The 21,312-nt window shown below is 44.8% G+C and overlaps 1 protein-coding gene across 1 annotated transcript in view; it reads right to left on the bottom strand.

The window, feature by feature from the left end:
• LOC147707761 (trypsin-like) overlaps positions 1–5,914 on the bottom strand; it is a 36,387-nt gene extending 30,473 nt beyond the window's left edge. The window contains exons 1-2 of the mRNA XM_086926612.1: positions 5,759–5,914; positions 3,292–3,478 (exon numbers count right to left, since the gene is read on the bottom strand). Coding sequence (XP_086782738.1) covers positions 3,292–3,478; positions 5,759–5,804 — 233 coding nt within the window. The 5' untranslated portion in view covers positions 5,805–5,914. The remainder of the gene's footprint in view (positions 1–3,291; positions 3,479–5,758) is intronic.
• Positions 5,915–21,312: the final 15,398 nt, after the last annotated feature.

Raw genomic sequence — 21,312 nt, 5'->3', positions numbered from 1 at the left:
CAACCGCCTCCTCTTGCCTGGCCACAGTGTGCATGAGAGAAAACAGATTATAATGCGATTGAGGAAGGGAAAGGAGAAGAGGATAGCCGGTAAGGAATTCTTATTTGCATAGTTGTTTACCTAAAAAAAGTAAATGATTAATTTAAAATAAAATGGACTGGTTGGTGCAGGTTTGTTGCTTATAGTCACCCCCTCTTGCCTATAGACATTCTAGTCTGTTTATAATTATGTACTTTTAATCATTTGTGTTTTTAAACAGAATAGACAAGACCCAACAGTGTTTTGCATAATGACAGTTAATATACGTAGGCAGAGGAAGGATGAGCGACTGGATGCATACATGTAGAGTTGACTGATTATATATATGAATGGGTGATTGCGTCAATGGGTGAATGGGTACGTGAATACAAGGACAGATGGCTGGATGACTGTAAGGATGAATGAGTCAATAAGGCAATTTGTGAATGCATAGATGGCTACACTGATGTTGGTGGCAGCAGTCTATTCTCCACTCCTGCTGCTGCTGCTCCTTCACCCACCGACTCACCTAGTCATACATCCATTTAACGAGGCATCAATTTTTAATAAGTGACTTTCTCTTTTTAATGCTCATTCCTTCCCAGCATGAATCATTGGCAAAGAATGCACTCATAAGTGGACTCATACAGTTTGAAACATGGGTCTTTACTGTTATTTTAATATGCATTTCTAGCAATATTTCCCTTCACTATCCCTGCTAAAGACAGAAATAAATAGACCAGTGGAGCATCTGCAATAGCGACAGATTACCACCACATGATCAAAGAAAAGATACTAAACATCGGCCTATGCTAAAAATAGGTGAACCAAGTCACTGTGCCCAGTCAAATATAACAACTGCTCTCACGATTAGCATATGCATAACACAAAAACCTATCCATTGCATGCTCAGGAAACAAACACTAATCAAGAGAGCTTGCTCGGAGAGAACCATATGTACTTGACATGAGCAGGCCTTCAATATCTGCAGGTAATTTTACATTCTTTTGAGCCCAAGCTCTTCCATTAGGCGCCCTTTCATGATCAGTGTCTGCGTCCAGTTCATGCACATTAATTTCTGACATGACTCAATGGCTACAAAGACCCTCCATAGATGGACTCATACAACATGTGCCAGTGATCACTACAAGTTCATGTAACATACCTATATAGCATGTTCAAGAGAAACAGATCCTTACGACATGATCAGAGTATAAATGCTAATCACAAGCCTGTGCTCAAACTCAAGCAAGGCGAAAATAGAAGCACACCGCAAGATAGAGAACTCACGGCAGGAGAAACGGTGACTACGTGCTCACAGCTCACACCTCTTATCATGAGTGCATACTCAGAGAAAACTCACAAGCACTCGATATAAGCAGCTCCTGGGCATTTGCTGCTAAGTTTAATGAGTGGAGGGAGTGTCCCATGCGTGGTACATGGGCATGCCCAAGCAACCACCCATGGAATTTGATGCAAAGACTTATCTTCTAAAAAAAGGCAGACAGGACTTTACACCACAAATGTACACCTGCTCGAGGCAGGGATACTGTTTGAGAAAGGTTTTCTTTTCCCAAAACCTTTACAACTTTGCACGTGTGCTGTAATGTTTTAAACTATGTCAAAGCACAGTATTTTCTACTGGAAGGGTATACTTTCTGTACAAAACCTAAGCGAAACATCATGCAGACATCATACTAGTTGAAAGAGTGAAGTGAGGATTAGCTACTGCAGAGAAACTATGGGCCATATGTTTCAAGCAAAGTTGCGAGCGCAAATGCCGAAATTTGCAGAATTTCGGCGTTTGCGATCGCAATTTTGCTCAGAGGTATGTATGAGGCAAATCTGCGTGCAAAATAAGGAATCGCAAAAGTTTGTGATTCCTTATGTTGCGATTGCATTTAATGCCTTAACCGTGGCGGAAGCGGGCGTTCTAAGGGGTGGGTGGGGCTGCGTCGGCCGTTGGCCGCTGGAAGCTCTGGGGAGGTCGTGCTGGCCGACGGGAGGAGAGAAGGGGTTAAGGAATCGCAAATTTTGCGATTCCTTAAATGCAATGTAAGAAGCACCAAAAAAGTGCAATTTGGCCTTAAGGAATCGCAAATTACCACCAACTTCAAGTTCGTGGTAATTTGCGATTTCTTTCAAAAATGCACTTTTTTTGCATTTTTCAAAGTGCAATGTGAAGCACATACATGCCCTTAGGCCATGTATGTGCGACACATGTGCACCCTTGCTTATTTCAGGGGTGCAACAGGGTGTCCTTTTGACACCCTTGGACCCTTGAAATTGCATTCTCATTTTGCGATTCTCTAATTGCTAATCATAAATTGAGAATGTCTTCCCATTCATTCCTATGGGCCTCTAGGCCCATAGGAATGAATGGGAAGGTATTCCTTAGATGCAAATCGCAATTTGAGAATCGCAATTAAGGAATATGTAGGATTCGGAAAATGTATTGGAAATCCTACATACATAGCATTCTGCAATTCTCAAATAGCGATTCGCAAAAAATCGCTATTTGAGAATCTCAAATGAGGATTTTGATACATATGGCTCTAAAAGTCTTATGGGGTGTTCCACTAAAGCTGGACCGAATAGAAATCATGTACATTCTGTTATCAAGGCAGAGATTTGTAAAAATCTTTGTAGCTCTATTCAGAAGGCTGAATCTGTGCAAGAGAGCAAAGGTGTTGAAGTCCAGGTTTGACTACAGATCTATTTTGTTGATACCCTATAGTCATTGCTGATTTTCTGTAGGTGATCTGCTTCAATACCTACATTTAATTTGTGGTATGGTATGTGTGTGGCCTCACTATCCTAAAGAGCTACCCTTTCCTCTCTCCCACAATGACCTTTGCCCATTAGGAAACCTTACTGATGACTCAACTCCAATGCATCTGCCTGATAACACATCTGTGCTTAGAGGCTTTCATCAAGACCTTGCATTACCATGTTCATCTTCACAAATGTTTGAAGATACAGGTGTGTCTCACAGGCAATCATTGCTCTCCAAGGCAGGGTACATTCTGGGAAATATCATATGTATAATCATAAAATAATCACTCCAATAACCGAGCAGTGCTACTGGTTCAGGTACTGGTCTTTTTGCCTTTCTCAGACCAACCAAGAGCTTTAATAAATGCTACCTATCAGGAAGGCACAAGAAAATGAGGGGAAAATGTGTGAGATACTGTGGATCTTGTAAACTGTAGAGCAAATTAAAACATATATATTTCAATTATATTTAGCATGAACCGAGTTAAAGATACTCACATTCCCTGACAATGTGCAGCTGATACGATCCACCATTGATTGATCAAGGATCCTCCACAAAAGTGATCTCCTTTGTCTGTCTTGTATGTCAGAAGTACCTGCCAGGGGATGCTCCCATAGGCACAGGCGTATCCATTGATAATATCATTGATATTTTCAACCTTTTCGACCTTTGTTGGGTAGGCAGCTGTAAGACACAAGTCAAGAGAAATTTCAAAGGACATGGGGCAGCAGTTGTCAAGGTGCTTAATTCTTTTTCTACTCTTAAATTGAGATTAGATCAGTGCTATTTGCGGATGTAAGCAGCAGATCAAGATGAAAACAATCAACATTTGCAAACGCCTACAAATTAAAGTTACTACTAGGGATTATACGCAATTATACGCATTATATGATGGATATCTTGCAGTTGTAGGTTTAGGCGCTATATGGGTTTGGATTGAGGGGAACATGATAAACTAGGCCTTGGTGAAATTTTGTTTACAGCAGTACAATCTTGTGTAATTTACAGCATTTCGCATTACGATTGTTGCAAAACGTGTGAGATTGTGCTATTACACAATGTTGCGTAATTAAGATTGCATTTATATAGATAATGCTATCAAGGGAGGACTGGACAAACAAGAATGAACCAAACAGCAGCGGCTTTTGTTCACATTGTACGTGATTTTGCACTTTTTTTGTCACAGAAAATGTATCTTTATATTCAAAGTGGACACAAGGATGCAGTTCGTGCTATAGGGCAAAACGCTAGACCCACATCTCATTTTGCATAATTTATGGGGGCATTTCGTGTAATTTCCTCAAGAAAATTAGTCAAATTTGGCCCAATCCTATTATAAACCCACCCACAATCTGAGCTCTGGGGTTGTTTACAATGGTTTATCTCATCTTTTTGGGGCAATAAATGTTATTTCCGAAAAAGGCTGGAGTTGATCATATTTACCGTGAAAAACAACTAAACACCACCATATTTACCGGGGATGAATGGAAAGACACAACTCCACCCTGATAAACATCTCAGTTGGAAAAAATAGTGAAAAAAAATGGATGGATATTTTGACTTTACTTAATTAGGGGATTTTCCTTCTGCAAAAATCCACTGATTTATGGTTAGACGTTCAAATACAAGAGTACAATTTAGGTTTGGCATCTAGGGATATTTAGGGATCCCTAAAATATGGCAACTTCGTGAAAATCGTAGGCATAATTTCAAGAGTGACAAAGTTGCTAGTTTGTGAATCCGTCCTGTGGCATTTTAAAACAAATGAATGATGTGTTCAGCTCTTGCCCTGTACACTACGATGTATAGCTTCCTTCAGAGCCACGGCAGTAGGTGGAAAGCGGAGCTCCCCTAAACACAATCAAGTGCTTTGGGGCGTGCCTAAGGAGACTGACTACATGCGAAGAGATCCTGACTTTAACACCGGGACTGCTAGGAAGGACTGTGTCATGGGATTCAATTCATTCATACAATAAATGCTGGAGATGCAATATCGGAACGGAACCACTCGTCCTTCTCAAACATCTTTGGAAAATAATTCAAAAGAATGAGCACAGACATCTCTGGAGAGTATCCTGATGGCTGCCTCTGGCACCTGGACGTCATTTCCTGCTGAGTGAGGATCTTTCTTCCAAAAACTTAGTTGTGGTGAGTGGGGGGAAGCTGTTTCTTTAAATTTAAACCCTTTAAAAATATATTTCGTGAGCTTCACTCACCTGGTATTGATTATTAATCTTGCTCTTTTTGGTTATTGATAATGTTGAAAAAGACTTTGTGTAGGCCTTACAGCTGTCATGCCGGCATAAGTAACACCACCCTGGCACCTGCACTAGAAACTCCTTCATCTAAATCTGGTGCTGTCTTTCAGGGCAAAGGTCTCTGTTGAACCTCACCAAAACCTCTGCCTGCCCGTGAAAACAAGGCCAAAGACCAACTATCAATGCTTGCCCCGCAGAGTGATTGACACAAAGCATGCTGCCTGCCTAGGACACACAGTAGCCATCTTGGGTCAAACCTGCTCAGATCCCTGTGTTCTGATGGGCATTGAGTTGCGCTGCTTATTCACACTCCCAGCCCTTCACCTCGCCAATGCTGTTGCAACCCATGTAAACAAAGACCTTTTGCTGTTTTTGAAAAATCCTCAAAGCCTCGCGGTGTTCACACAGTGCTGGCTAGCCGTGACACCCCTCCCAGTCACACCATCCCAAGCAGAGAAGGGACCCGCCAGGATTCCTTCAGATGCTCAATATTAGCGCATTTACGACTGTGTGGGGAAATGGTAGGTTCATTTTCTAGAAGTTGCAGGGTGTAAACATATGGAAATATAAATCTGTGTAAAAGCTCTAAATAGGACCCTGGATTCTAACAGCTCTCAGCTATTGATGTCATGGTTGTCATGCTAGAGGTATGTGTCTAAGCCTTCTTTTAAATGGCGCATTGCATGGACAGTCTTCATCAGCTTACCTGCATGATGCCAGGCTGCCAAGGCCAGCAGGAGAAAGAGCTTCATCTTGGCGCTACTGGTGTCAGCAAAGTTGTACAACTACTACAACTGGAAGAAAACCTTTATATACGTTTCCTTATCAGATCCTCTGCGTCAGAGGTGCTTAGAATGTGTACAGTGCAGGCTATTTATGCCATATCTTTGACACCTGCCCATTGAAAATGTGACCTGGCAAGGAGAATTCCCCCCATATATACCTCTTGGGTGATAATGGTCCCATTAACACTAGACATCAATGGAGCACAATCACTTAAAGGATCTATATATCATTTACTTCGCAGTGCATACATTGACAGTAAATAATCTCAGCTGAGGGTGACATTGGCAGCAGGCTATCACGAGCCGGTGCATTAAAAGTCAAGGGTTTCGCACTTGGTGATACAATTGTAAGATTACACAAGGAGGCCATTTTCAGAACACTAAGTGCTTTGTGTTTATTTCCCGGGTGAATTTGTGGTCAACTTTCAAGAAACATAAAATGTAGAAAAAATAAACAAACCTAAATCTTAATCTATGCAAATGATATGTTTGGGCTGATACTACAATAGAGCCTTAAAATAGTACTAAGGATTCTTTCAAAATGATCAACATTAACCACTAATACCCCATGATACTAGTGCAGGGCACCAGGCCCAGGGATTCAAAGCCTTAATAACATGTATGTAACGTTGACCATGTATTTGACCATAGACGTGACCATTTATTTGATTTCTTTGTTATACAAACTTCAATGCCTATTTTCATTGTGAGATGTGATGATGCACCTCATGATCCACAAGACACAAAAATAAATGAGTGACAGTAGAGCATCCATGAAGCAATATAAACACTGCACATGTTTTTATGTTTCTCTTATGGTGTGATGTAGGGCACCTTTTTTACTTGTGGTAATGTCGGGCAGTACTTCAACATCTGAGACTGCTGCTGCGCCAGTGTGGCCAGGCCGATGATTCGACCTTCATTCTCCAGTTATGGCACATTTTATAAGAATCTCTAAATAATCAACCACAGACCCTAGTCACAATAAATAACATCAACCACAAAATATATATCGTGTATGCCTTAACATGTGAAACCAATATTGGCAATAAAATTCCTAATTTTCATTTAATTTACTACCATAGGTGACCAGGCATATGCCCTGCAAACAAGGCTTGTGATTTAATTAAAAACAAACAAAAAGTGTTGTAAAGAAAGCGTACAATGCTGGTCATTGGAAGACAAGATTAATCATAAAATCCAGATTTTGTTGTCTGGAATTCTCAGTTGGGAGATTACAAGATATATCTAAGATAGTTTGTGACGTAACTGTCATTTGTGCAAGATCCCCTAGCATTGTTGTTTGAGGTGAAATACCTGAACTGGATGAACCAGAAAGCAGTGTTCAGACAGGAGACAAGATACCAGAGACAGGCCAAAGGTCTAAATCAGACTCACAAAAACGCTACAGGAGGAGAACGGAGCTTTAGATTATATCACAAATGCAACAATCATAACAATGTTAGACTTTTAAAATAATAATTAGTAATTTCAGTTTCTTACAAATAATTTTTATTTGAAAAAAGTGTGCTGTTGAATTTTGTCCTGATGTTGGGTTAATACAGACACACCTCCAACCCGTAGACACAAAATTATTCAGCTTTCATTCTTGTAATACTTCTTACACTCTTATCAATGTCAACATTATGTTTTTGCTTGGTAAAAAGTGAATGTTCAATTCCCCCAAATTAATGTCTGGCCACGTACCATATTCCAGAATTTTAAAGCCACTATTGCACTGGCTGGGTACTTTATTTCAAGGACGACTGAGTGGAAACAATACCTCATTGTCATACATGTATGATGTTCATCAATTCACATGATCACATGCTTTTCAAAATCAATATCGACATATTGTTCACTGTCCAAATTATGCCAAACATGTCAGCAAACATTATACTATGTTAGCAACTGACTGTGTTGCTTTTATGGTGGAGTTGTCAATTAGTCATACACTGCAAAATATTACCCTTCGATATTTGTGTATACCAGGTATAGTAGTTCAACCTACTGTGTTGCTGACTTTCTTTTGCTGGATTTAGGACTCTACACACTTTACCACTGCTAACCAGTGCTAATGTGCTTGTGCTCTCTCCTTAATACCTGCCAGAAATTGGCATAATTAATTTACTTGTAAGTCCTTAGTAATGAGGCACTACCTGTGCCAAGGGCCTGTAAATTAAATGTTAATAGTGGGCCTGCTGGCACTGATTGTGCCACCCAATTACATTTCAATTTCAATAAGCTTCATTCGATTTCATCAGTGGAAACGATAAAAGCAGAATACATATATAAATTACTGTTGCAGGCTAAAAACATTCAAATTGATAAGGTAAATAACAATCTTATTTAAAAATGAATAGCCTTCAGCAACAATCACTACTGCTAAAAGATGTGTTACAATCAAATTTACATCGCCAGAAAAACACAATTTGATGGCCTTTCTGCACCTAATCACCTTCTTTTAAAACATTGCCATAGACTGCATAGAGTACTAATCGGCTAGCAGCTGAAGGGATAAAAAAGCTTTATGACAGCAAACTCTGTATCTACTTCCCTAAAGGGCTAGCCTCCCTGCCTCCCCCCACAAGCCCCCCAGCTTCTCCGTCCTTCCTTTCCTTCAATAAACTCACCCTGGACGATGCTATTAGGTTACTCACCCACTGCAAATCTGGCGCCCCCTCGGACCCTGTCCCTGCTAAACTTATGGGAGAGCTGGCTCCTTCATTAGCCAGCTCTTTCCTTTCCATCTGGAACGCCTCCCTCCACCATGGCTTCTTCCCTACTATTTGGAAGGAGGCTTTGGTGATTCCCATCCTAAAAAAGGCTGATGCTGATCCCACTATCTTCGCCAACTACCGCCCCATTTCCCTTCTCCCCAAACCCGCAAAGGTCCTGGAAAAAGCCGTGCAGCTGCAACTCACGGAGTATTTGGAAAGCAACTCTTTGCTGCACGACTCGCAATCCGGATTCCGGGCGGGATTCAGCACAGAGACGGCTCTGCTGGAAGTATCGGAAACGATCCGGGAATGCGTGGACAGGGGCGAGGAGGCTATGCTGGTCCTCCTCGACCTGTCCGCTGCATTTGATACGGTCTCCCACCCCATCCTTCTTGACCGACTCAAACAGATAGGCATTGGCGGCACTGCCTTTAGCTGGATCGAGTCCTTCCTTTCAGGAAGAAGTCAGAGGGTGTTGCTGCGGCCGTTCAAATCTGAGGATAAACCATTGTCATGCGGTGTGCCACAGGGCTCTGCCCTCAGCCCTCTATTTTTTAACATCTATCTTGCCCCACTGGCCGACGTTGTGGAGTCCTACGGAGTCAGGGTGGTCTCTTATGCTGACGATACTCAGCTGATGTTTTCCTTCAGAGACCACTCAGATTCCGCGTTCACCAACTTCCGCCAGTGCCTCAACAACATCAGTGTCTGGATGACTGATAACCACCTTAGACTCAATGCTGACAAGACAGAGGTGCTGTTTTTTAACCAGAAAAATTCCATCCCTTCCTCTTGGTGGTGGCCCACGGCACTTGATCCTGCTCCCTCTCCCGTTCACTCTGCTCGTAACCTGGGATTTCAGTTTGACGACTCCCTCTCATGCAAAACTCAGGTTAATAAAGTGACCTCTGCCTGCTTCCTGAAGTTGCGCATGATCAAAAAGATACTCCCCTATCTCCCTCTGGACTCCCGTCGTACAGTTACCCATGCCCTCATTACGTCTCACCTGGACTATGCCAATAGCCTTTATGCTGGTGCCCCTCAATATCTGATAGACCGGCTTCAGATTGTCCAGAACGTGGCGGCCAGATTAATTGGTAATATCCCCTACCGTCAGTCAGTCTCCGCCTATCGTAAGGAACTTCACTGGCTACCGGTGGCCAGCCGTATCCAGTTCAAGATCCTTACCCTCGCCTACCGAGCCATCAATGACCTCGGACCCAATTACTTGAAAAAACGAGTCTCAATATCCCATTCCATCAGATCCCTGAGATCCAACGACCTCCGCCTTCTGATCTCTCCCCGTTTTAGACTCACTAGAATGGGCGGCAGAGGGTTCAGTGTTATCGCGGCAAAATTGTGGAACGCTCTGCCAATCGATCTTAGATTCTGCCCTTCTGAATCCATCTTCCGGGCCAGGCTCAAAACTTGGCTCTTTTCTGGACTCTGATTTTTATCCTGCTGACTCCCTCTCTGCTCCTTTCTTCTCACCCGGAGGTTCAGGTTCTAGCGCCGGGACACCCCTTCGGGGGTAGCTGTGCGCTTTACAAACTACATAAATAAAAATAAATAAAAAATAAATGACATTACCTGAGACCAAGGGTCTCTAAAATCGGATTGTGCCACCCACTTAAGTAGCACTTTAAACATGTCTCAGGTCTGCCACTGAAGCCTGTGTGTGTAGTTTTAAACTGCTTTGCAAGGACCAAACCTTCCTTTTTAATATGTATAATTTGCCCCTAGTGTAGGCATTGGACAGCCCAGAGGGCAGAATGCGGTGTATTTAAAAAGTTGGACATTTACTTTTAAGTTTTTCATGTCCGGTTGTGAAAAACTCTTGAATTCATGTACTTCAAGGCACTACCTCTCCCATAGAATAACATTCGAGTTACCTTATTACATTTACTAAGCTGTAACTTCCCAATGGGAACAGGTAACCCTTGCCTGTTTGGTGTTTTAAGAATTGTCATGAAAAAGCCCTGCCTAATGGTAAAGTAAGATTTTAAATGACAATTTTGAAAATTCCACTTTTAGAAAGTTGCCACTTTCTGGAATTAGCCATTTAGTACCCACAGTCTGTTTCTGGGACACATGAGTGGGTGCAGCTGACAGTTGGGGTTTGTGTATTCTTCCTAGACAGCCACACACAATAGAGGGTGTAGGAGTGCCTGGATAGGCCATCACTGGCAGGATGAGAGGAGGAGCTGGGCACAGCCCTACTTAAACTTGAATAATCTGTGTCCTGCCTCCACACTAAGGGCTGCATGCCCCATGTAATTAGTCTGGAGCCAGCGGGGAGGAGACAGGAAAGCTGTGCACGTTAAAGAGAAACCTCTAGTAGCTTCTCCCATGTCAAAGGAGGCACCTGGTATAAATATTGGACCTCAGACACCAACTCTTCATTACATTTTGGAATCTTTGGAGACTCTGTCAGGGTAACTTTTCGGCGGAACTAAACTGGTCCCAGTATCTGAACCGCACTCCATTGCAGTTAGCCTGAACCTTTGACATTAGCCTGGTCTTGCATGACTAGATAGCCGCGTAGGGGGCTTTGGGTTATTTGGCGCTATATTCATTTAAATCTTTGAAATTTGCTTATCCCTGGTTCTACTGATTGGATTTTTGTCATTTTGGTCTTGATTCATTCAATAACCTTTGTTATATTTGTCTAAATTGGTGAGGAATATTTCTTGTGTTGAGTTGTCACTTTATTACTGTTTAAAGTGCTTCATAAATACTTCTCTCATTGCCTCTAGGTTAAGCCTGACTGCTCTGTGCCAAGCTACCAGAAGTTGACCACAGGTTAATTTGGGGCTTGCTTGTGACTCACCTTGACAAGGATTGGGGTTGCTGCTTGAGCACGGTTTAACCTCTCTCAGCCAGTAATCCGATTTCTCACATACATGCAATGATAGCTTTTGTCCATGGATCCTGATGAAATGTCATGACACTTAGGGCGTAATTCACAAAGATAAACAACATAAACGATTGTGTAAGGTTATGATTTTTTTGATGGTCACATAGAGATTTTAGAGTAGTATTTCAACAAGTACAGAGTCTCCACACAAAATAAGACCTATGTTTTTATATGCAGAGACTCCAACCTCTTAAAGATACTACTCGTAAATCCCTTTGTGAATAGCAAACAAACCTAATCTTAGTCAAAAGTGTATATTTACCTTTCTGAATCAGGTCCACAATGTCATATACATGTATATAGGAGGGCTACTACCAACAGAAAATACAGAGGTGATGCCTGCTGCACATAAATCAGAAGAACAGACGTTTATCATTTTATAATACAAAGTTGTATTTATTTAGCTTTCAAAAATTATAATTTTTTTGTATGTAGTGAAGTACCTTGTTTGCTAAACTGTTGAATCGTCCTCTGTATTTAGACTCAAACGTTTTCACCAGTGGACCAACTACTGTCTCTACCGAGGGAAACCTCAGGCTAAGATCCCCATGTACGACAATCCATCTACCCTATAGAGGGCGAGCATTCTGGTGTATCCAGAACAACAACAAATAAAAATGACCATCACAACCTGGGTGAAAACCTCCAGGGTGTCATCCACAATAGAATTTTTGTTTTTCAAAAACAAACTTGGTTTGCTGAGCACCCGCGCAAAACATGGCAGCCGCTTAGCAAAGCTACTGTGCTTCTTAGGAGTTGCCATGGTGTCAGCTCCTCCAAGGGTACAGAGATATCTGCCACGCAGGATGCCCAAAAACCTTAGGTAAGGCTCTTTGAGACTTCACTGATTGAATATGATGTTCATAAGTAACAGATGGGCTAGAAGTATCCTCTGACAATATCAATGAGTTCCACTAACAGTTCTGATCTCTAGATATAAACACATTCACATTGCATAGAAAAAGTTCCATGGGAAGGCCACAAAGATTTATATATCACTGTTGTTAATTTTAAGAGGTAAGGTGTCATGTAAGTGAGACCCAAAGGTAGTCGGTGGACTTTGGGATTAAATAACACATTCATGACCTATGACGCAAACTCAAGTTCTAAAAAACAGACAAAAGTACCACCATATCACAGGTTGACATTTACATTTGATTTATAGCTCTATCCAATATAAATGTCTTAGTGATACATATAAAAATATTCAAATGAGAATTCATCATATTGTAGATATTATTCATTGCTTGAAGCATGATTTAAATACAGGTCAACTAATAGAGTGCATGTATGTGAGGGTGGTGTAGCTAAACTAGCCAAGATCGTAGACACATTCCCCTAGAGCTCCGGCAGCTTGCCCGACAATTGTCGTTCATCCCAACCTGCAGTGCAATTCAGGGGGTGCCCCGCCAAGAAAACAATCACCAGCACACAGCCACCCGCCTGCCAAGATGCAGGCACTGAGTTTGGGGCAATTGAGTGTTGAAAAGTGCACGGCTCATGGATGGCCAAAAATAAGGCAGTGGCCTACCGCCCATGATACGGACTGTCATTTCCACTCCGCTAACCCAAATGGAGATGACTGATGAGACCTCAACCTGCATCCCCTATGCAGTGATGCAGCACTACCGGTGATGAGAGCCCCGGGCACCCTACACTGAAATTGCTGCAGGAACCCCGTATCTGGACCCAGCAAGTGTGCTCCCATTCACAAACACACCACAGAGAGCGGCCATGTGTGGTGTCCAGGCAACTGGAGGGGGCCACAGAGAGAATTGAGTCAGTCACCGGTTGGCGGCCTCCTTGCAAACAGCTGTTGAGCACTTCATCCAGTGCAAGAAAACCCCAGCGCAGCACCCTGGTCAAGGCTTGCCGGGGCCTGCAAGTCTTGAGGCAGCTGACAACATGTTAGAGACCGGCCGCGACCAAGCCAGGTGGTGAGTCCCTGAAAAATAGCTGGTGTGATTTTGACAATCCACTCCCAGCTCTGGCTGGCCTGGGAGTTAACTGCCCCGCATCCATCGTTGCAGTGGATAGCTTACCTGCACAACTGCACTGTGACCCTACTTGTCTACATCTCGAGGGGGATCACTTTGCCATTATTTGCACTGCCATCGAGGCGCATGGGACCGTGCTGTAACTGACAACCTACGGCGCTGGAGGCCCACCCTAGCTGCCCTCCTACATTGCAGCTGTGATCCTTAATCCCCAGCAGACGTCCTCTCATACTGCAGGTTGGAGAAGATCTGGATGGGTAGAGACCACAGACATTTGGAGACTCCCTGCACAGCTTTGTACCAGCACTGATGTTGAGGCCTGGGAGGAGAACACACAGAATGCACTGCTGTGGATGGCCCCTATTGGCAGCACTAACTGACTCACATTGACCAATGTAGTGAATAGCTTGTCTGCATGGCCACACTGCGACCCTGTATGCCTGCATCTCGGGGGACAGCCTTGCCCACATATGCGCCGCAATCGGGGCACATGGGGCCACTTTACTGCTTAAAATCTGCCACTGTGAGTAAGGTGCACTAGATGCTTGCCCTAACTGCACCCCTACACTACTACCGCATTCCTGCAAATGCACTAAGCGCCCTCTGAAGCAGCAGATGGGAGGCAGTCCAAAAGGACAAGGGACATCGATCTCTGAAGGCTACCCATGTGGCTTTGTACCAGTGTTACAGTTGAGGTCCGAGGGGTAAGCCTACAGCATGTGCTCACGGGGGTGGCCCCCACTGACAGTTGAGCCTACCCACCTGGGCTCACCCTGCTGGAAACTCTGCGACTCCTGATGGCGTCCCAAGTCGGCCTCGGACTCCAGTGTAGTGTAGCGCCACGCCCAGGCACCTGCCCTACACAGGGAACTGAAGGTCGGGCATCCCAGTGAGGCTGCCCAACCCTAGCTGGGACTCGACCTATGTTATGGCCACAAGCCAGGAGTCATTGATTGAGGGAAGACCTCTGTGTTACCCAACGATCTTGCAGCCCCAAGGCAACAAACCAGCTCCATAACCCAGGCGTGCCCATAACTTGGACTACACTGTGAAACATACTGTTGGTACCGCGCAGTGTCAGGAGGCCCCGTTCCCCCGAATGAGGCAACCTGAATGGTAAATGCAGATTTGATGCATTCCCAATTACAATGAGATCACAGACAATTAGAGAGCACCCTCAATTTGCACAATGCCATACTGCACAGTGTTCTTGAGAGAACCCCCTGGACTCAGTCTCCCACCACTTGAACAGCCTGAGGGACAAAGAGATCTGTGACCGGTTTCCTTACCCTGGAGACTTCCTTGCACTACATTGGCAGCGGCCTCAATGATACCAGACGAAATGGCGAAGATGGATAATACATTGTCTCCTAACTGCCTCCTATTGGTGCCATCCCAAGCGGATGAGGCAGTCCCTGGGCTGCATGCAACTAAATGACACACCACATCTTGCCTGAACTAGAAGCTCTCCTCCTGGTGTGTTGTGCCATGGCGGACACAACACTTGTAGTAAGTTCAGCCAAAATCCCGACTGGGTGGTTCACACTTGAACACATGGAGTAGCCCCCCTCTGGCACTAACCCCACATGCCAGGATACCCATTAATCATTGGCAGACTGATATCCATTACTACGGGCCAGCCGCCAGCCTCCATGACTCCACCATCCACGATTCCTAGTACCCTACAAGAAGATAGGCCGGCCCTTTCTACATCATATAAACTGGATAAGGTTTTGGTGGCCATTGAAAATTCGTGAGTCACCATGGAGGCCAGGTTCAGCTCCCTCGCTACAGACCTCAACCTCCTCCGAAGAGACCACCGCAAACTCATGGACAGAGGCACGGACGGGGAGAAAACCATGTCCTTTCTACACCACTCAAAAAGTACAACAATCCAGGAATTACAGAGCTGGGTCACACAACTGGAGGGCAGAGCAGATCATTTGGGGGGATGGTTTCACAGGTGCAATGTTCGAATCCTGGGGATTCCATAGGGTATTGAGAGCACCAACCCTATCATTTACATACAGACCTGGCTCAAGACCTTCAGCCAGGACGTACCTCCTTTTTCCCTGAGAGGGCACGCCATGTCCAGCAAGACGCCCACCCCCGTGTTCTCCTCCTCACCCCATGCTGGTGAAATTACTTCACTACAAAGACAGAGACGCAATAATTTGTGTGGCCAGTTGGGTGGAAGATAAGCAGATAATGGTGTTCTCTGATTACACCCCAACTGCCCAGTGCCAGAGGTCTTCCTTTCTGGAGGTAAATCGGCACCTCTGCCAACAGGGGGGGGGGGGGGGGGGGTACAGTATTCTCTGTTGTTCCCCGCCAGACTTAAGATCATTTCCAGAGACACCACTATATTCTTCACTGACCCCAAGGAGGCATAGGACTGGGGAGACCAACACAGGAACAAACCCGCAGCAAAACATACTGTTCACCCTTCGATCATCCTGAGTTCGCAGAACAGAAAATGAGGTGGAGCATGAACAAGGCCAACTTCCTGTATCTCATCAGCCAGCTCTCCCAACCTTGAGCAAATCATTGCAGACAACAGGAAAGCCTTATAGGCCGCAGTCAATTTAGGCCCCAATCCCACAGTTTCAGACAATGAGAATGGCCCACACATTTTCAGAAGGCGATACCCTTCAATCTGATGATTCCTGTACTGGATAGCAGACTCCCTCCTGGTGGCTCCACTGACGGCAGACACCCTTATCTGATCCTTCTTCCACTCAGCATGGAACAATTTAATTGGAGACCCGCTGTCACCATAACATCTCCTTGGCAGCCCCAGGTCGCTATTGGCACACATTGACCTCAGTACGCCGGGGGCACCTGAACTGCACCACTTGGAACACAAGCTTGTCTCTCCTCTCAAGATACACTAATGTTTGATAGACATGTCTTGCTTGGGTGTACAGCCAGTTGCAGCAGGCTCTCCATATTTGGAATGCTTTACTTTCTTGTTGTTACGGTTTCCCTCTACTGTCTTCTTTCTTAGTATCCACATACCCAGGTAGGAGGTCACCTTCTCACATTTGGGACAGGGACAGAGTATCCGGTGAACTGGCTCCTCACAGTCAACACCCACATCACACCTACCTTACCATGGCCTCCAACTCTAATATCTGATTTCTCCCTCTAAATATTTGTGGCATGCACACTGCTATGCCACGCTATGCTGGCTGTTCCTACATCAAGTGCCAATAAGTGCAGATAGATATCCTACAAGAGGCACATGTCACAGCAGGCGAGTTAGACAGCTTACTCAAGCACTGGAGAGGTATTGTGTGCGCCATGACATACTCAGACTTCCGAGAAACTAGCAGAGTGATAGACAAGGAAGGGTGCTAAGCTCTTTCAGAGGGGCACCTGGTTAGTCGGCCCATCCTCCTCAGCAGCATCTATGCACCCAATACTGAACCGGGGCATTTTGGAAGACCCTTACTGCCACCCTCGCCCACACCATGACATCACCATGGATAGGAGGGCCTAGATTTCAATTGCCTGCTGGATATGACTGTATCCTGCTTTCCCCCTTACGTGCAGGTGGAATGCAGGTGGTAGCCTGTCTGTACAACTTGATCACTTCTCCTCTCCTGCATTGATACCTCTAATACAGCATGCTGACTATCCGGGCCGAATATTCTCCGACCAAGACACACACATCACAGACCTCATTTGGACACCCCCTCACCACCTACATCCACTTGGAAGCTACCATGTGACTGCCTTGAGGACCAGGTGTTTCGAAATGAGAAAGAGGTCTTCATTAAGCAATATTTTTTCTGAAAACCATAACAGGGCATTCACTTGGATGCTAGAGTGGGATGCGTTTAAGGTAGTCATTAGGGGAGCTTGCATCCAACTGATATCAGGAATCCATAAGACCCTTGAGAGGGACATAAGAATAGCCAAACAAGCCTTTACTGTTCTTAGGAAGGCAACAGGCGCTGACCCTGCACTCGCCCCGCAATTGGACGATCGAGGACCACCTACGTTTCCCATCTGGTAATCTTGCGGCTCTACAGTTTTATAGCCTACGTTGCCAGGGGTCACCGAGAGGGTGATAGACCTGGCAGACTTTTAGCGTGGCTTATTTGGCAGGACTCGATGACCCATCCAATAACTGAGGTAGTTAAGCTTGCCGGTTGGCACCCAAACAGACATCCTTTTACGATTACTATTCTGACATATACAAAGCTCCCCAAGACAGCCTGGCAGAAAAAAACTATTCTATTTGACATCACCCTCCCCAGATACCAACCTCAACAAAACTCTCCCTGGATGGAGAAATTACACCCACCGAGTTGAAACAGGCAATTCGGGACGTGGCCCGAAATGAGACTCTGGGCCTGGGTGGTCTGCCCCTGGAATACTATCACATTTTTTCATCCCTATGTGCACCCTGGCTAGTTTCAATGTGCCATGCAGACCTGGATGTTGGCGGACTTCCCCAATCACTCCTCGAATCTCTCTTATTCTCCATTCATAAACCGGAACTAGACCCCACGCAGCTTGCCTCTTACCGGTCGATTACAATACTCAGGGCAAGCTACAAAGTTTTGGATAAGATCCTGGCTGATAGTTATGGCCAGATCCTGCTAGAGCTGGTGCACTGTGACCGGACCGACTTTGTTCTGGGCCGCTGCACCTCCCAAAACATACATTGTCTCTTTTATGTGCAAGATCAAATAAAGGGGTGATTCCCACATGCAGCCTGCTGTATTCATGATTTAGAAAAGGCATTCGATACTCTGGCCTGGCACAATCTATTCCCAATACTCACCTGTATGGCAATAGGCCCCAATCTCTTATCTATACCCAACTACTATACAATAACCCAACCTCCTGAGTTCGATTGGGTTGCCTTGGCTCAGCCTCCTTTCTGGTGCGCCAAGGAACATGTCAGTGGTGCCCGCTGTCTTCCTTATTGTTTGTGCTTGCCATGAAACCACTAGCCATGCGACTGCACACAGGGGGCCAAGTGTGGGGCTTTCCATTGGCAGGTAGGACCCACACTGTGTCCTTACGTGTGGACGACATACTCCTCTACATCCATGATATTACAGCTGTCCTCAACTCATCTGGTGTGTGCTGGCAGACTTCATTTCTGCGGCTAGACTTTGAGTCAATTGGGCGAACTCCACCTCAGGTAAGCATTTTCTCAGGATGTTTATTTTGGTGACACCTGACTCAACTGGAATGGCCAGGCACCACGGTACCTGGAAATCTGTCCTTACCACACTACCCTGGAACTCTATCAGGGGAATCTTCGAAGGTCCCTCGCCAGGATGCGATCTCAAATACACTTCTGGGGATCTCTCCCCTTGGCACCTATTGGCAAAACTGTCTTAGCGAAAATAGTAGTAGTACCTTGCCTTCTTTATAATTTCACAAACCTCCTGATCATGCCACCCCGTTCCTTCTTCAAGGAACTGGACACACTCCTCTGTACGCTCATATGGAGGTCTGGATGCTGACATGTTGCACTGATTATGCTGCAGCTACCGGCAGATCGGGGAGGCCTCGGACCCCTTTCTTTGAGGCATACTTCCTGACTGCACAGGTTCAGAGGCTATCCTTCTGGACAGCCGGGTGCTATCTTGATGAAGGTCGCACAGACCTTAGGGACCTGCCTATATCCGTGCTCCGACTTTTACTCCTCCTGGGGTCCCAGCCTGCCTCCACCTGGCACCTCCAGGTATCAGTGGCGATAAATTGTATAATCAAGATACACCGCCTTTCTCGGGGGACCCCGCTCTACACCTCAAATCTGCCTCTGATTGGCCTGCCCAGAGGTCAGGAACATTACACCACTGGGAAACTGTGGGTCTGGACAGATCACTCGCTCCATACTGTGTGTGACCTCTTTGCTGACAGACAGCTCCTTCCTTTTGATCCGCTATGTGAGAAGAGCAATCTTCCTCTGGAACAGTTTCTTCTTCACAGGCAGCTCAATCTCTCCTGCCATGCCCTCTGGGACCTCGCAGGGGGAGAACCCATGACACACCCAGTGCTCTAGACCATATTGGACATGGGCCGGGCAGTCACCTGGTCACATGGCTGTACAAATCCACCTGAGAGGTGACATCACACCATGGCAAAAATAGGAGAATGAGTGTGGGAGGGTGTTTCATGGAAAAAAATGGGAACAGACGCTTGAGTTCCCGAAGAAGGTTTCCCGTAACTAGCATTTCAAGAATATACAATTCTTCCTCTTACACAGGGCTTATTTAAACCTGTCTCAACTTCATTGGTACTTCCCAGAAACGCAATTTGCATGCCCCTGATGTCAAATCCCAGACATGACACTAATGCCCATAATGTGAACGTGCCTGGCTCTCCAGGGTTACTATCATGCCATCAATGACACACTACGAGAGGTCATGGGCTCCCTCATATCTGCACATGAGAGGCATGCTATCTGGGAATATTCAAACTTAGGAAGCAGCATTAATTACATACACAATTTGCTGCCCTGGCCCTGCTCCTCGCTAAGCGCATGATCACAATGCACTCACCTACGGACACTCACCTACAGCCCCTTCAGTAGAGGCCTGGAGGGGGGTGATGGGCAAATGGGGTGCTGCGGTAGAGGAAGCCCTCCGCTACAAGGAGGTCCGCCAAATACATCAATGGTCCAAATCTCCACAATGGGCAGCCCTGCTCATACACTTTCAACAAGTGACCGGCAACTATGACCTGCCCCCATGATGGCCATGGCCCTTCTACTTGCTCATGCGTGTCCTCCTCCCAGGTCTGAGACTTCCATTCATGGCTGCTATCACCCCTCAACCGCTAATTGCACCCTCTAACATCTTCTACACTGAGGGTCCCACCCATGCTCTCCGAAGCCTGAAACTATCCACTCCATCGCAATTACCATATGCCGACACATCTGCTCCCTTTCCTGCCTAGCATCCCACAGTTCACCTCCCAGTTCTGAATTAACAACACTACCTATGACAGGTTGATGAAACATCGCACTCAGCCATGGAGCAATCAACATACCTGGAATTACTCCATGTCGTCGCTTTACATGATATACTTGTGCCTATGAAAACTGTTGTTTCTCATTTATTCAATACTTCTAAACATTAATCAATAACTTTTAATGTATGGTTGCCTATTATAATGCAAATACCCAATAAAAATTATTTTAAAAAAGGAAAGAAAGAGAGTACGTGTATGTGAGAACTGTAGCATGAGAGTTTTACTTGGAATGTAATTTTGTTTTAAATACATTTATACTACTTTACTTAAATGTTACCTCTCCCATTTATAGACCGAATCGATGCTGCCTGTAGGTGGTTCAGCTCAGAGTTCAATGAGTTACAAACACATACAATTAGTCCCAAAGGGATTCTGTGTATGGATCTTCAGATGAACTATAAAGAAGAAGAATTATCCACAGGAACTTTACCTTCAAGATCTGGTAATCCTGACACACCTACATCAGAAAAGAAAGTACACAAATGTCCCAAGTCCCGGATTAAATTCAGGAAGTAGCAGAAGAATCACAAAGGCAGACAAAATGTGAAACAGCATTCTGGGAGACAGAACATGTGTGGCATGCAGTAAGCAATGACACAAGAATTACCTCCCTCACAAGATCAGGCATACTAAATTTCACCACACTGGGTAATATTGAGTTCAAACTTTAGCTTAAGTTGTATTGTTAAGTATTTGAATTAAGTCAAGTCAGTTTAGTCTTTATTTTGATTGTTATAATCATTAAAGACACAATACAAAGAGTAACTGAGGAAATTCATAATATTAAAAACACATCATGTTAAAAAGCATAGTTAAAAGTTAAAAGTGTAAGTAAAATG

The sequence above is a fragment of the Lissotriton vulgaris genome, chromosome 6 (assembly GCF_964263255.1).
Source record: "Lissotriton vulgaris chromosome 6, aLisVul1.2, whole genome shotgun sequence".
NCBI lineage: Eukaryota > Metazoa > Chordata > Amphibia > Caudata > Salamandridae > Lissotriton > Lissotriton vulgaris.
The sequence above is the reverse complement of the archived record's forward strand: the minus strand, read 5'-3'. Positions and strand labels throughout refer to the sequence as shown.